Source organism: Phaseolus vulgaris, chromosome 9 (assembly GCF_051622355.1).
Source record: "Phaseolus vulgaris cultivar YP4 chromosome 9, ASM5162235v1, whole genome shotgun sequence".
Taxonomy (NCBI): Eukaryota; Viridiplantae; Streptophyta; class Magnoliopsida; order Fabales; family Fabaceae; genus Phaseolus; species Phaseolus vulgaris.
The window spans coordinates 24683313-24698649 of NC_143506.1; the positions used below are offsets into that span (position 1 = coordinate 24683313).

General features: G+C 37.1%; 1 protein-coding gene across 12 annotated transcripts; it reads left to right on the top strand.

Annotated features, from left to right (window-relative positions):
- Positions 1-160: 160 nt before the first annotated feature.
- On the top strand, positions 161-15066 carry RUG1 (Regulator of chromosome condensation (RCC1) family protein). 12 transcript variants are annotated; one of them, XM_068626166.2, is made up of 14 exons: positions 161-621; positions 1439-1515; positions 1682-1760; positions 1985-2044; positions 2207-2308; positions 2653-2746; positions 6576-6618; positions 6721-6766; positions 6866-6912; positions 6987-7089; positions 7174-7228; positions 7346-7449; positions 14056-14135; positions 14512-15066. In XM_068626166.2, the coding sequence occupies exons 1-14, from the start codon at positions 381-383 to the stop codon at positions 14629-14631; spliced, it is 1251 nt and encodes a 416-aa protein (XP_068482267.1). In that variant the 5' UTR covers positions 161-380; the 3' UTR covers positions 14632-15066. The 12 variants fall into 12 exon arrangements, 5 of the variants coding, with proteins under 5 accessions (XP_068482267.1, XP_068482269.1, XP_068482268.1 ...); XR_016515658.1 differs by having other exon boundaries at positions 172-621; positions 6987-7096; XR_016515660.1 differs by having other exon boundaries at positions 172-621; positions 6996-7096.
- Positions 15067-15337: the final 271 nt, after the last annotated feature.

Below are 15337 nucleotides of genomic sequence, written 5' to 3' on the forward strand. Positions count from 1 at the left end.
TAAATAAAAAAATGATAAGTATTTTAAAAGAATAAAATAAGAGTTAAATATGAAATAGTTTTACAAGACTAAATTTTATTTTGAGAAGCGGGTTTCTTATCGAACACAAGAGGGTTAAAATGGTAAATTACGCTTGGTATCTCTACAAGGTTCTAACCATAACTAACAGCCATTACCAGAAGAACATAGCAGACGTTGCAGCAGCGTGAACCGTGAAATGTTTCTCTGTGCTCTCACTCTCTCTCTCTCTCTCTCTCTCTCTCTCTCTCTCTCTTCAATGCGTTATTGGTTTAAGTATTGAACTGCATCTATTCGCTTCATAATTCTTCCTCACTCCAACAACGTCCTTCTTAACGGACTACCCATTCCTCTCACCACAAATGTGGCGTGGAAGTTTCTCCAAATTCGCCATTAGACCTTCGGCTCTAGGGTTTCTGACGCGGTCTTTCTCGCGCGAGGCGGAGGGGAAGAGGTTCGCTGCGTTGTGGGGGAACGGCGATTACGGCAGATTGGGTCTTGGCAACTTAGATTCGCAATGGAAACCCGTCGTTTGCTCCGCCTTCCGCAACCAGACCCTTAAAGCCATTTCTTGCGGCGGGGCTCACACTCTCTTCTTAACTGGTTTCTTCTTTTATTCCTCTTTATCAAATTGGCTATTCTTCCATTTTCTTTTATTTATTCGTTAAATTAAATTGAGAATTATTAATAAAAACGGAATATTGGATCGTTTTCTTCTTGATTGTTATTGTAATATCAAGACTTCGGAAATGTTAGTCTTGTGTAGTACTATGGAGTGCAATTGTTTGGGGTTCGTGTGGGAATTTTGTAGGGTTGCGATAGATTTTTTCTTGGGTTCATTGGAATTTGAATGTCTTTAACTTCCAGCCTATGAAGCTCTGGGACACGCTTTTAAAATGGTGTCTCGCATCGGACACTTACATCCAGAGGATAAAGTGTACAATTCAATTTTTTTTTACAATTTTAAAAAGGATGATGTGATTTTCTAAAAATTCATAACTTATTATATAAGTTTTTTTTATGATTATAAAAATAAAGAACAAATTATTATATATAATAAGGAATATTTAAATTATATATATATATATATTATTGGAAATATTTTTATTTAATATCCTATTATAGTTTTATATAATACGAAATTTTTTAAAATTGTTAATTTTTCTTTAAATGAATTTCAACTAAAGTATCTTGTTTCAGTGATGATGATTATCATATAATTCATAATAATGTAATATATAAATTCGTGTTCTGTCCTATATATTACACGTGGTTTAGCTCAGTAATAATAGTCTTCTATGTGCTATTGGATTGGATGATACAATATGACAGTATTTAAAATTGGTGATGAGTCTGATGACTATTGAAGAGTCTTGGTGATGTCCGTGTAGGGGCTCACAATACTGTCTTCCTTCCGCAGATGATGGAAGTGTATATGCAACTGGTCTTAATGATTTTGGGCAGCTTGGTGTCTCAAAGAGTAAGCACTACTCAGTGGTATGATTTGATTTGCCTTTTTTAGCTGTATTTTTTTGTTTGGTGAACTTATCACTATCGCAGTAGATTGTTTTTTGTTCGACTGTTGATGAATCATTCCCACTGGACATAAGTAGGAACCAGGAAAATTTACTTGACAACATTTTCCATGTTTTGGATATCTTAGGAGCCACTTCGTGTTTTTGGAGAGGAGAAGAAAATTATGCAGATCTCTGCTGGTTATAATCATTCTTGTGCGATCACAGGTCGGTGCTTATGCATGCTAGTGTTCACCTTCAAAAACTTGTATTTGATATTGGATATTTTTTTTCGTACAAGTTTTGTATTTGATATTGGATGCCTTATTTTTTCCTCCAAAACGAGTATTTAACAGCTTTAAATTCTTTTATCCTCTGAATTTCTGCATATTCTTTACCTTCCTATTTTTAAGTTTTCCCTACCTCCACCTTCTCACTTGTCTCTGTTGTAGTGGATGGAGAACTTTACATGTGGGGAAAAAATACAAGTGGGCAGCTTGGATTTGGAAAAAGTAAGAACTAAACCTTGTATTAGCATTTAATGGACCCAGAGAGGTTTTTTCTCCTGAACCTACTCATATTATTATGTTTAACTTTAAAAACTTGATACTCTAGAGCTGTTAGAGGTGTTCAAAGAAAAAAGGATGGCAGGTAACTGTTTTGTTGAAATGTAGGGGCCCCAAATATAGTTCCTTTGCCTACTAAAGTAGAGTACTTGGATGGAATCAACATTAAAATGGCAGCTTTGGGTTCAGAACACACTCTCGCAATTAGTGGTATGCAATAGATATACTAAATATTCATAATATCTTCTCAATTGTTGTTATCGAGTTCCTCTCAGCAAGCATGACTGTAAATTGTACACTAAATATTCATAATATCTTTTCAATTGTTATTATTGAGTTCCGCTTAGCAATCATGAATATAAATTGTACACTAAATATATATTTTCTCAATTGTTGTTATTGAGTTCCTCCTAGCAAGCTGATGTAGATTCTACACTAAATATGCATAATATATTCTCAATTGTTGTTATTAAGTTCCTCTTAGCAAGCATGACTGTAGATTGTACACTACTTATTTATAATATCTTCTCAATTATTGTTTCTATCTTTGCTAGATGGTGGGGAGGCCTTTAGTTGGGGAATGGGAGAGTCTGGCAGACTTGGTCATGGCCACGAGTCAAGCATCCTAGGATTCTTCAAAAGTTCCAGGTTCTGCCCCTTCGTATCTTTAACAATTTTAGTCCTCATTAATTTATATCTCTGCTATTTTGTATATTATGTTTAGGAAATTGCGTTTTATCTCATGTGATTTGGCTAAAAAACACTTTGACACTTTGTGGTTAAGTTTGAACACTTCACCTCCTTATTGTTTCCCTTTTAAAACATAACAAGCCATGTGCTATTTTCCATCCTTTGCTTTAATGGAGTGTACATTTAGAACTTACTATAGAAATCTCTAATTCTCATTCTTCTGTCACCGATTGATTAGTCATTTTCCCACCCTTTTTATTACCTTGCACTTACGGGTGAGAATGGAATAGATCGCGTGAGAGAGGCTTGTGGTTTAGCCTGCATTAGGTCTGGGTCAAGTAAGGCTTTTTAATGGAATGAACTAGGTCAAGATGTTTGCAAAAGTATATTTGGTTAAAGAGATCAAGTTTTAGATATTTGGAGAAGTCTATTGGTCTAACAAACCAGTCTATATGAGTAAATATTTTCTTGTTATTATTGTTATATTAAACTTTATATAATGTATTAAAATCATATATTTATTTACTTCTATAAATATTAAACATGTTGATCTACATATAGAGTCTAGCCTATGACTTGTTGAAAGATAAATTAGGCATTATTGCAAAATAGTCTTTTAAATAAACATGAAAGCTCTTTATATATAAAAAAAAAATATACTTTTAAATAAGTTATCATGGAGGTCAGTTTAGACCCTAAATTTAGACTTGCATCATTATAAACAAGTTAGGCTCGATTTTTATAAACCCTAATTCTATTTTTATCTCATGACTTGAGTAGTAGTGGTTTTAATTCTTTAGTTTATAATTTGTTTTTTACATTGAGTTTTTTTACTCTGGTTTGAAACCGGACCATCTGGTTGGACCAGTGAAGCAGTCAGGTAACCGGTTCAAAGAAATCATAAAAGTTGCCTATAGAAGAACCAGTCAACATAGACTTTTAAATAAGTTATTATGAAGGTCAATTTAGACCTACAGTTAGACTTATATCATTAAAACAAGTGAAGCAAGATTTCTATTGATAGCATCCTCTTCATTCGGTTGGTTTTCTTGAAACATAACTTGGAGTTGGCAGCAGCTAATGGAGGAAATGAGTCAAGGAGAGCTCCTATGAAGCTATGTTTTCCTTGGAGTTGCTGTGAGGTGTATGGAGAGTGATTGGCGAGGCCATATCACTTGGAAAAGAAGGGAGAGATCAAGAGATGTCTATCCTAGAGAGGCTAGACAAAGGAGAGCTAATGGCTTGCAAATTCAGCAACATAACTCTATTATATTTGATCTGAATTTTCATTAGCCAAGCACCTCCTCCTTTTATAGGTAAAGAGGCCGGCCAAGCTTACAAGAAAAGAGTGGGAAAATTCAACCAAAAACAACTAATTCAAACTTGGCGCCATCCTTGAGTCACACAGCAAGCATGAGTGAGGTGTGCACCTTGTGTTCTAATTAGGTCTAATGACCGGCCTAGAGTTTAATGTGGGCTGTAATTAAGCCCAATTATACTATAGGTAGGTTTTATAAACCTAACCCTAATCCTAATCTACTCAAGACCAAAATACAAGCGAAAATTCTATTATACTTTTAAGCAAGAAATTTAAATCATACTCTAAAATATACCACTAGGTTATGGCTCCTTCAAACATATATAAGAGAATGTCTCTTCCATTAGTAGTAGAATTCAAGAAGGGATTCTTCTAGCCATTGTTCTAGATACGCTAAGGCCTCTGCCATCATCTATAAACCCTAATCTCTACCTATTTCCGTTTCTGTCTCATCATGCCTTGGATAGTTGTGGTTTTAGTTTCCACAGTTTATAATTTGTTTTACATTGAGTTTTTCCCCTCTGGTTTGAAAACTGCATCAGACCGGCTGGTCGGACCAAAAACCAGTTCAAAGAAACCATAAAATGTCTTATAGAAGAGCCAATCAAAGAAAGAGAAAACCGGTCTAAATCAGTTTAATTTAAGAAATATTTAATAATACACTTTTTAAAACTTAAAAATAAAATAAAAGTAACATAAAGTATTTGTTATTATCTTTTTATTCTACTTATAAACATGTTATTATTAATAAGTATTGTTAAATATTATTGTTTTTTATTAATTTAAGTATGATAACATACTTTATTTGTACTTTTATATGTATGTTAAATGTTCAAAACCTATATAAATTTACGTTTTACTTTAGCATAATAGACTTATGATATTAAATTTTTTAATATTATTTTATTTATTATTTAGTCATTATATTAATTTTATTAATATTGGTTTGACCACTATTAAACTATTGAACCTTGAACCAGTGCTTTAACCAGTTCAGTCACAGGTGCATTTAAGCAAAACCTTATATCAATCAATTTCCACTCTTCTCTTAGAGAAAACTGAATTGAGAGAAATTTTATTAATTGTTGAACAACATTACAAGTATTTATAGTATTTGCAAGTTGTGTGGTACCACCTAACACCTATGTGCTACCGCCTAGCATTGATATATGAATATTACAATAAACAGCTTTACACTAACATACAAGTAAACAGGTGGACAGTTATACACTAGCAATTCTCAGCTAGACACCTGTGCATTAACATACAAGCAAGTAGCTCTGGACAGCTGTACACCATACAAGCAAACAGCTGGACTGTTGTACACTAACAATTCTTACTAACACCCACCCATACCTGATCTTAAACAAGAAGCTTTGAGAAGCATAAAGAAAGCTACATGTTCATTTTCATAAAAATACTGTTGAGGATATTGGCCACATAGATGCATATGTAGAGTGGGGTAACCTTAGATAATTTGAGTGACTGCAATTTGGGTTGTCAAAAAAGACCTCCTCTATATAATATATGTAGGGTGTAACCTTAGGGACATAGATTGGCTGACTGTAAACAGTAAGAGAAAAACAGATACAGCAAAAAAGGTATAACATTGATGATTAATTGAGAAACATTAATTTTAAAAACTAGATTATACAAAATCTGACTAATAATTTAGCTTATATAGAACTTGAGCCAAGTTAATACACAATTTATAGCGATTAAACCTAAAAGAGGTGCAATTTTCTCTTTTATGTACTTATTCATTTTTTGTCATTGACTTTCTTGTTGCAATTTAGTGAATTGGTTACATACGGAAGCCAATTTGTTTATTTTCGTGTACTTGAGTTTTAACTGAAAGATAAAAAATGGTAGTTCTCATAGCTTTTAACCATGTTGAAACATAGTGTTATTTTATTATTATTTCTTTGTATGTACCCAACTTTAGGGTTAGGGTTTAAGGTAAGTGTCTTACCTGTTTTTGTAACCTATATATACATCAATCCAAATCACAACAGTGTAGGCTGACTACACTGTTTTCTCCATCTTATTTATTCAAGTAACCAATTTGAGTTCTGTACAAAGACAGTACAATTAGAATATATTTGAAGAATATATATATATATATATATATATATGCATCAATCGAAATCACAACAGTGTAGGTTGACTACACTGTGTTTTCTCCATCTTATTTATTCAAGTAACCCATTTGAGTTTTGTAGAAATACAGTACAATTAGAATATATTGAAGTATACCTTCTGCACTCAAAACATGTCTGGAGAATTTCTAAATTAGAATTGTTTTAAGAGTAAAAATAACTATGTAAACAGTGTCTGTATTTGATGCTGGAAAAAAATTTAATTACCCAAACATTGCTGCTTTGACTATGATCTTATATAAATTTCAATCCTTACCTTGCTATTCTTATTATGTGTTTCTCTGTTGACATGCTTTTTAATATCATGCAGTGAGTATACGCCAAGGCTTATAAAGGATCTTGAAGGAATCAAGGTGTGATGTTGATAGGATTGCCTTGCTTCTAAGATGGTTATATTGGCTTCTAATTTTTAGCTTTGATCTTTAATGTTTTGCTCTATTCTTGACTATGTTTAGGTAAAATACGTAGCTGCTGGGTTGCTAAATTCAGCTTGTACTGATGGTACTTGAATCTAGTTATATCTTCTATCTTTTATACTTTTTTCATGCCCTGTATTATTCATTGCATACTTTCTACCCTTTCTTGATGAAATTTTTGCAGAAAATGGTTCTGTTTTAGTATTTGGTGAAAGAAGAATTGAAAATTTGGTAAGCAATTAGTGTTTTTTTTTCTACTCATTGTCTTCTGCTTGTAATGACTAATATTATTTTCAATCCCTAAGCATTTAAAGGGGACGAGTGATGCAACAAGACCATCCTTGGTCAGTGAACTTCCATACTCTAAAGAAGTTGCTTGTGGTGGCTACCACACCTGTATCCTGACAAGTAATTCGTCAGTTTCAGAACTTGACCTTGTGTTGATTTGTTTGTTATCATTTATTTACTGTTTCATTCTATTTTCTTCTGTAGATTCTGGAGAGCTTTATACTTGGGGTTCAAATGAAAATGGGTGCCTTGGCATTGGGTATTGTTTCATACTTAGACTTGTTAATTGATCATTTTCATTTTCATTTTCGGCATTTACATTCTTTTTTGTAATATGCATGTTAGTGTTCTAATTTTTCAAATTATTTTTATCCAGTTCCTCAGATGTTGTTCATCTACCTGAAAAGGTTCAAGGGCCATTCTTGAAGTCTTCTGTTAGTCAGGTTTCCTGTGGTTGGAAACACACTGCAGCCATCTCTGGTAAAATACCTTGAACAGAAAATGATTGCCATTGAGTAGTTTTTTTTTTTCTAGTCATATTGATGTAAAGGCTGCTTTCTTTTACTACAGAAGAATAATTTCATCAAGACCATATAAAAGAGATTAAACAAAATATCAAGGAAGCAAAGCTAGCGAATCTCATAACATATTTGTAAGGGAAACCCTTTTAAAGATTACCCGTTCCTCACTGCAATTAGTGGCCAAATATTAGAGGTAGCCAAAAGTCAAAAGCAATACTTTATGCTCATCTTAGATTGAACCAACCTATCCATTAAACATATTAAAAATATAATTAGAAGAAGGAAAGAAAAATAAATAAAAGGGAATTTGAGGTGAATCAGCTCGGACAGGTTTTAACCAAGTTCCAACATTAACTAACCAGGATGGACATAACCTGGATACCTGACTCGAGCCTGTTTTTTAAGCTTCAGTTGATTTGGGTGGGTTCTCGAGTATATCCAACCTATGCCTACCCATTTAAATGGCTAATCATGGTCCGAATAAACTTCTCATAGAAATTTCCTTAGATATGACGGTTACACTTGTTGAAGGTAAGTACATGGTTAATTTAACAATGGATGTTGACTCTAATGATGAGGAAGATTGTCACTCACCTTGCTGTCTCTAGTTCATATATGTTGAGTTTAGAGAGTGAGTACGGAAAACTTGATTGATTTTGATTTAGGTTACAATAAGCATCTTTGTATATAAATTCTAAATGGACTAAGTGGGTTTCGTAGGCAAAGATAAATGGGTTCTGCTTCTTGAATACTAATTAAATGCATTTAATTTGTGATGCACAAACTCGTTTATCATATAAATTGAATGTAATTCTAATAGTTAAAATCCCATGAAGTGACGAGGCCAGACATAGGAAATCATACTCATTGTTATGTGTAGATTTGCTTAATTATTTGGGAAAATCTGTTATTTTTAAAACAAACAATAAAATAAAATAACTCACAATAAGATTAAAATAAAATAAAAATAACTTAGTGTAGGATTTTGATTGTAAATTATTTTAAATACCAAAAATCCCAACCCAAGTACACACTTAGACTGACTTGGGAAACCAGACCAGACTACTGGACCAAATTGCCCAAACCTTGTCAATACGGAAAAAGAAAAGTTCATTTACAATTATAATGACGAAGGAATTGATACATGGTTTAGTACTACAATAATTAGTAAGAATAAGCTTGTCAATTGTAGCTAACTATTGTGGTTAGCTTCACAAATAAGTAATTAAATTTTGGAAGAGAGAAGCTATAAAATTTTTCTCTTTTCTTAATATGATTAAAATTGCACTTAATCTTTTCCTTTGCACAATCCATCTTGTATATGAAACACATTGCATGCTTTATATCTGAGTCCACCAATCTTCGGACCACCACAAGAGGGGGGCGACAACTTTTTCCAAAACCAATGTTGTCAAACTTGTAACTCAAAGGCGGATCGGGAAGGGTCTGAAAACTCAACTCGAAGATCGTAACATGACTCAGAAGAGTTACTACTATACATAACATAATTAAAAATAGATTCATAATTCATGAAATGGTCCACATACATAACATAATTTAAAATAGATTCATAATTCATAAAATGGTCCAAATATATAACATAACTAAATGGTCCAAATACATAACATAATTAAAAGTAGATTCAAGATAATGTTTAATACAAAGAAACTATTCAACAAAATCATTCATATTAATCATAGGATAATCATCTCCCTCCTCCAAAAGATCTTCATTTTCATTATCATCAATTGGAGGAACCTCCAAATCATTAATGGATGGAGCAGTTGTTGCTCCTCTACTAGCATCATCTTCTCTAACTTCAAGTTGTATGTCTTCATCTAAACCATGTAATGTTTTATTTTCCTCCGCAGTCCATTCATCATCAAAAGAAAGATCATCAATAGTATAGTCTTTTGTTTTTCTAACATCTTTCCTCTTCATCAATCTTGAATTAGTCATCACAAATACCACATCATTCATGGTCATTTGGTGTAAATGATTTCTTTTCTTAGTGTGGACCTAAATAATTATAAAACTGGTTAACACATCATATGGTCATCTAAAAAATAATTATAAAATCACTTTTAATAATTTAAATTCTTACCCTTTCAAAAGCACTCCAATTACGCTCACAGCCAGATGATTTCTTTTCTTAGTGGGCACCTCTGCTCCTCACACCCTTATCTCTGCCACTGCTGCGCCCTCCCCTACTCCTTCCATTCCTGCTGTCGCGGTCCCTCTTGCCGCCACCCAAGCATCACCCGCTCCATTTCCCTATGAGAGAAAGGTAGTGGAGATCGAATCTGATGAGGACTCCGTTGAGGGGCCGGTCTTCAAGAGGCTTAGGCCCACGACGGCAATGGCCTCCCACTCCTCCACTGTTGGCTTCCCGGCGTCGCTCCGAGACCAAACGCCAAGCGCTTCCTCGCCCCCTGACCTCTTCGTGCTTGAAGCTGGTGGGGAGAGCACCCCTGCCATCCCATCTGCCCCCGAATTGTCCGCTGTCCTGCAACATGCCCTCAAAGGCTTCCAACTAGGGGTGACGGAGGAAAAGGCTGGGTCTCAACTTTGAGGCTCTCCTTGCTCAATCCAATGCCCTCATAACTAGGACTGAGGCGAGGGTGGCGCTAGTAGAGGCCAGAGATAAGGAAGAAACGGCCCTGCTGGCTCGTGCGTTCACTACCCGCGAGACCGCACTGAAGCAGGAGTTGACTAGCCTCCGCCCAAGCTGAAAAGGAACTCTCGAAACGACTTCATGACAAGAGCCAAGAGGCTGTCGAGCTGGAGGCAAAAATCCTGCCCCTGCGAACCCGGGCCATCGAGTTGGAAGAGGCGGCTGAGGCATCCCAAGCTAAGATGGTGAGGCTTGAAGATAGGTCCACCAATCAAGAAGTGCAACTGGGTCGTGTTGAGACCAAGCTCCTCCAGCAAGCCGAGAGGTTCAAAGAAGCTTTGGCTGAACTGACCGAGGGTGCTGTTGATGCTTATGCCGCAGGGTTCGAGGACGCCCTTGCTCAGGTTGCCTATGCGCACCCCGAGATGGACGCTTCACCCTTCGCAGCATCAAACCGTGTTGTAGACGGGCAGATCGTTCCAAGGACTCTTCCCTTTTAGCTTGTACTTGGTTGCCAAACAAACAGTTTTTATTGTTTGCTTGTAACTTACTTGCTCGGATGCTTAGCTGCTTTAACTCCCTTAATCTTGAATTGACCAAAAACTGCTCTTTATCTTATTCAACTGTTAACTTGTGGTGCCTGGCACCGCGATGCTTCTACTAGCGCCTTTTGGTACCCTGCCCTTGCTGTATAAAGCAAAAAGGGGGGTTTAACTGTGAACTAGGCCGTTCAGCCTTGGCGTTCTCACTCGAGGGGAGAGGCATTCTCCCCGAACCTACCCTTCCACTCACGAGACTTTGAACGTAAGGGAAACAATTCCTTGACTGACCCCAGCTTCGCTCAAGGGCGAGGAGGATTTATCTGGGAAACTATTTCGTTCAACCTTGGCGTTCTCACTCGAGGGGGGAGGCGTTCTCTACGAACCTGCCTTTCCACTCGCGAGACCTCTCACGCAAGGAAAACAAGTTCTTATCTGACCTCAGCTTCGCTCAAGGACGAGGAGGATTTATCTAGTGAACTATTTCGTTCAACCCCGGCGTTCTCACTCGAAGGGGGAGGCGTTCTCTACGAACCTGCCTCTCCACTCACGAGACCTCTAACGCAAGGAAAACAAGTTCTTAACTGCATTGTACAAAACTCAAGAAAACATTTCAATTGAAAATTATTGGGTGACCTCGATAAAAAACCTTTATAAGGGAAAAAGAGCGTCCCCTAATACTATGTACAACGTTTTTGCTTAACTGAAATAAAACTTGAAGTTGATCGCATTCCATGTACTGCGATGTACTGCGCTCTGAATAGCTTGGTGAGTTGTGGGAACGACGTTACTTGACCATCAGGGAGGCTGATGAACCAATCCATCGTTGTTCCCAACAGAGTGCTCATGAACAATTTGCATCTCACCGCGTCGGAGCCCCCATGATTTCTTATGAGAACGGCATCGGAAACTCCCTAGGTGGCGTCACAGGTTCTCGACCTCCTTCCTCACGTCCGTCTACCTGGTTTTGCAGATCCCTGCACAATTCCTCATTTGAAAGGCGCAGTTCTTCTTTGGTTGCCCGCGATGCCACCAAATCAGCCTGGATGTGTTCTTGGTTTGCTTTTGACGCAACCACTTCTTCTTGAAGGGCCTGCATCGTTTCCATAACCTGTTGTAGGGTGAGGCTTTCGCCTCCGTTTGGTGCAACAGGTCCTTGCCTCGTACTTCTCATCTTTCTAGTTCTTGCTTGTGGGACAATGTTTTATATCGAGCCCCACGGTGGGCGCCAAATGTTCTTGTCGGTTGACCGCAAACACCTTCGTGCGTCTACGAGAGTCTCACGCCCAATAATCCTTGCGTTCAGATGTGGTATCCTTTCGACTGAACACTTGAAAACACAAAGACAAAGGACACCCTAGAGGCCGTTTGCACTCCGATGCTCAAGTCAATCTTAGGACTAGGAAACACCAAAATTGTTTTTTTACATAAGACTGTCACTGTGTGTTAAGCGGCGCAAATGAATAGCATACCTTGCTAAGTTTGTTACTTCCCTTTATATAGGCTGAAACTAGGGTTTGCACTATTTCCATTACCCAAAATAGGCTTCCTGAGGGGGTGGGCCCCAGTGCCGCAGTTACTCACTCTTAGGATAACCTAGCGCGTGGGGTTCCCTAACTGGAGTGCAATCTCTGACGGGGTGACCACCTGGATGCCTCCTCGTGCACCTGATCTCTAGGGTCACCCGCCTTGGGAGCGCCCTAGCTATTCACATGTCATGCATGCAGCTCACCCCTGGAACGTGACCTTCACAGGACGTGTCTTTCCAGTGGCTCTATGCTTGTGTTACGCCTGAACGCGTCATCTGTTCCACACGCATAGACTCTCGTGACCTAGGCTTCTCCCTTACTGATAACTGGTACGTGATTTGGGATCCACCTTTCGTGGTCCAACTCTGATGTTCGAGTCCCCGATGTCCGACCTCTCCACACTACTTAGTGGTACATCGATACATCCTGGAGACCAATGTCTGACCACACTTCGGTTCCTTAGCGCACGTGCCTCGCGAGACACTGGCCCACGCTGCTCGTGGGACCCCGCTTACTTGGCCCCTACATTACTAGTGGTCAACAACGCCTGAGGACTGGTCGGTACAGTCCTAAATCCGCATTCAACTAAGAAAAAAAAAACCTCTTACCGAGCAAGCAAAAACAACACAACACAAGACCATCTCTTTTACTTAATACCAGATGACCACCATCACATATCAGAACTCAGATAGACGCAACCACCGTAAGAAAGGAACGCGAGCACCACACGACACAAAAGAGACAAACACATACGATCGCAAACAAAGGCGAGGCGAGGTGAGCAACGATGAACATAGGCAACCAAGAAAATGATGAACGCAAAAACACTTTAATGAAATGCTCAAACCCTAATGTGACCCAAAAGAGGTTAGTTTATTTGATTTCCAGTTTACAAACGACATTGTTTTGGGTTTAACAAAAAAACCCTCTAGACTCGCCAACTCGTATGCAAACTCGCGAGTTTAACCGAGTTTGCTCTAAAAACGAGTTTGCTACTGAGTTCACTTGTCCAGGGTGAGTGGGAATGTAATGGTTAGCACTATTTGACGTGTTGAATATTCAGGACAAATCAATGTAAGAATACATCATTATCAGGATGCTACACAATAATGGACTGATTTTGAAGGCTATGACCAAGAGCCCCCACTTTTGGTAATGTATTAAATAGTGGAATACTGAGAAAGAAATAACTATCTATAAATCAAACCTTTGATTTACTAGATCACAGGAGACACCGGGCATATATGTGAGGAATGTGAAATTGGAGACTGCACGATCTAATAACAATGCTGGATTCCTGAACCGTCCCTACAGTATCAAACATGTTTCTTGCAATTGGAACATTTTACTTTGCACCATCATATATATACAAGTTATGATGAGTGATTCCTCCGACAGCCACATAACCAAGTTGAGAAGTTGTGTTCTGTCTTCAAATTTACTGCTTTTTATTATATTTGTCATGAATGCCGGTTATCTATTTGAATTTCCTTAGGAATAAGGATTTGTGGACTAAAAATTAGTGATAAGTTTCTTGACTCCTGGAGGAACTTGATCATTTTTCTAATTCTTTTCAGTATCTGTTGATGATCTACTTACCTTTTCTTTTCAAGATTAAAAACTGCATTTCCCTAAGTGTCAGTGTTAACTGCAACATAGTTTACATATTTCTTTAGAGCTGTAGGCTCTCTATGGAGATTTGATGATGTAATACATAGCTCCTTTTTTTCCAGATTTATTTGATAAAGTTTTGTTTAAGTTCATTTATTTGATAAAGTTTTATATGAGAGCTGTATGCTCTCATATGTAAGACTTGTACTTGATGTTTACACTGTACTTGTAGATGGAATTTTCATTTATTCTGGAATTTTCATTGCTTTCAGAAGGAAGAGTGTTCACATGGGGCTGGGGAGGTTCAAATGGGACGTTCTCTGAAGTTGGACATTCTTCTAGTGGACAATTGGTATGCTTCTGCTTCTCAAATAATTTATATGTCCTATTATCAGTATAAATGTATGAAAAGAAAGGTTACACATTCATACACAATGGTCCGAATGCCAATTCTGTGACGTAGGATGGACAACAAAAGAGAACCAAGAATCCATCTAGATTAACGAGAAATTGTTCAATTAATAATGACTTCCGTATGTATATAAAATTTGCCGCAAGCACACGCAAGCTTTCTAATTGAAGACATATTTCCTTAGAGGAAAGTGCGATCTGATAAGTCAGACTGATCCATCTCTTAAATTAATTGATTAGTTTATTGCCTTTAATATTGCTAAGTGCACTGTTATCTGCGTTGCGCAACTACAAATAAAGTTTATGCCTTGGCTCAGGGTCATGGAAGTGATGTGGATTATATAAATCCTACAAGAGTGTGCTTTGGAGAGGAGGTGAAAGCGTTGCAAGTTTCATGCGGGTTCAATCATACAGGTGCTATACTGGAATATGCATAAGTTGTCTGCTCCAATAATTAACAATTAATGGTAATTCTTCAAGAAGATTCAGAATGTGATTCATCTCCCGGTGTTTGTTCTATGCACCGCTATATTAATAAAAAAAAATATACATCTTCTAATCCATCCGGGAGGATCCCGGAAGTTGCATGCATATACTGTACACATGTTGTATTATACCATTCTTTTCTCAGAAATATATGGTCACAAATAAAGCTTCGTAAATGTAGAATACTTGTGTAAAGAACGAGCAAAGAACGTTGCTTCAGATAAATTATGCAAGGGAATGGTTGCATAGATAAGCAAAAAGTAAAGTTTATAGTGTTTTTTTCTTTCCTTTTTTATTTTTGGTTTGCTGTGTTACTGGTACTTTCTAAACAGAGATAAATGCGTATGTCATTTGGCAGTGCAATTATATGAGCCTACAATATCTTGCTAATTGTCACCCTGTGCATATATGCTTATCCACCAGCATCACAATTGAAAAGGCATTTCGTCAATTGTATGTTTTTAGAGATTCTCACGGAACCACCACTACATCCATTAAATAGGGGAATGGGAATCCCAATAACATGGTACGGTGGTGAGATGATTTTCAAATACTTATGGTTTGCCCCTTTTTATTGCACGATAGAAGGACCAATTAATACTATTATTGCACCTCAAGTCAAACTCCTTCCTCCTCTTTATCTTTTGACCAATAAGA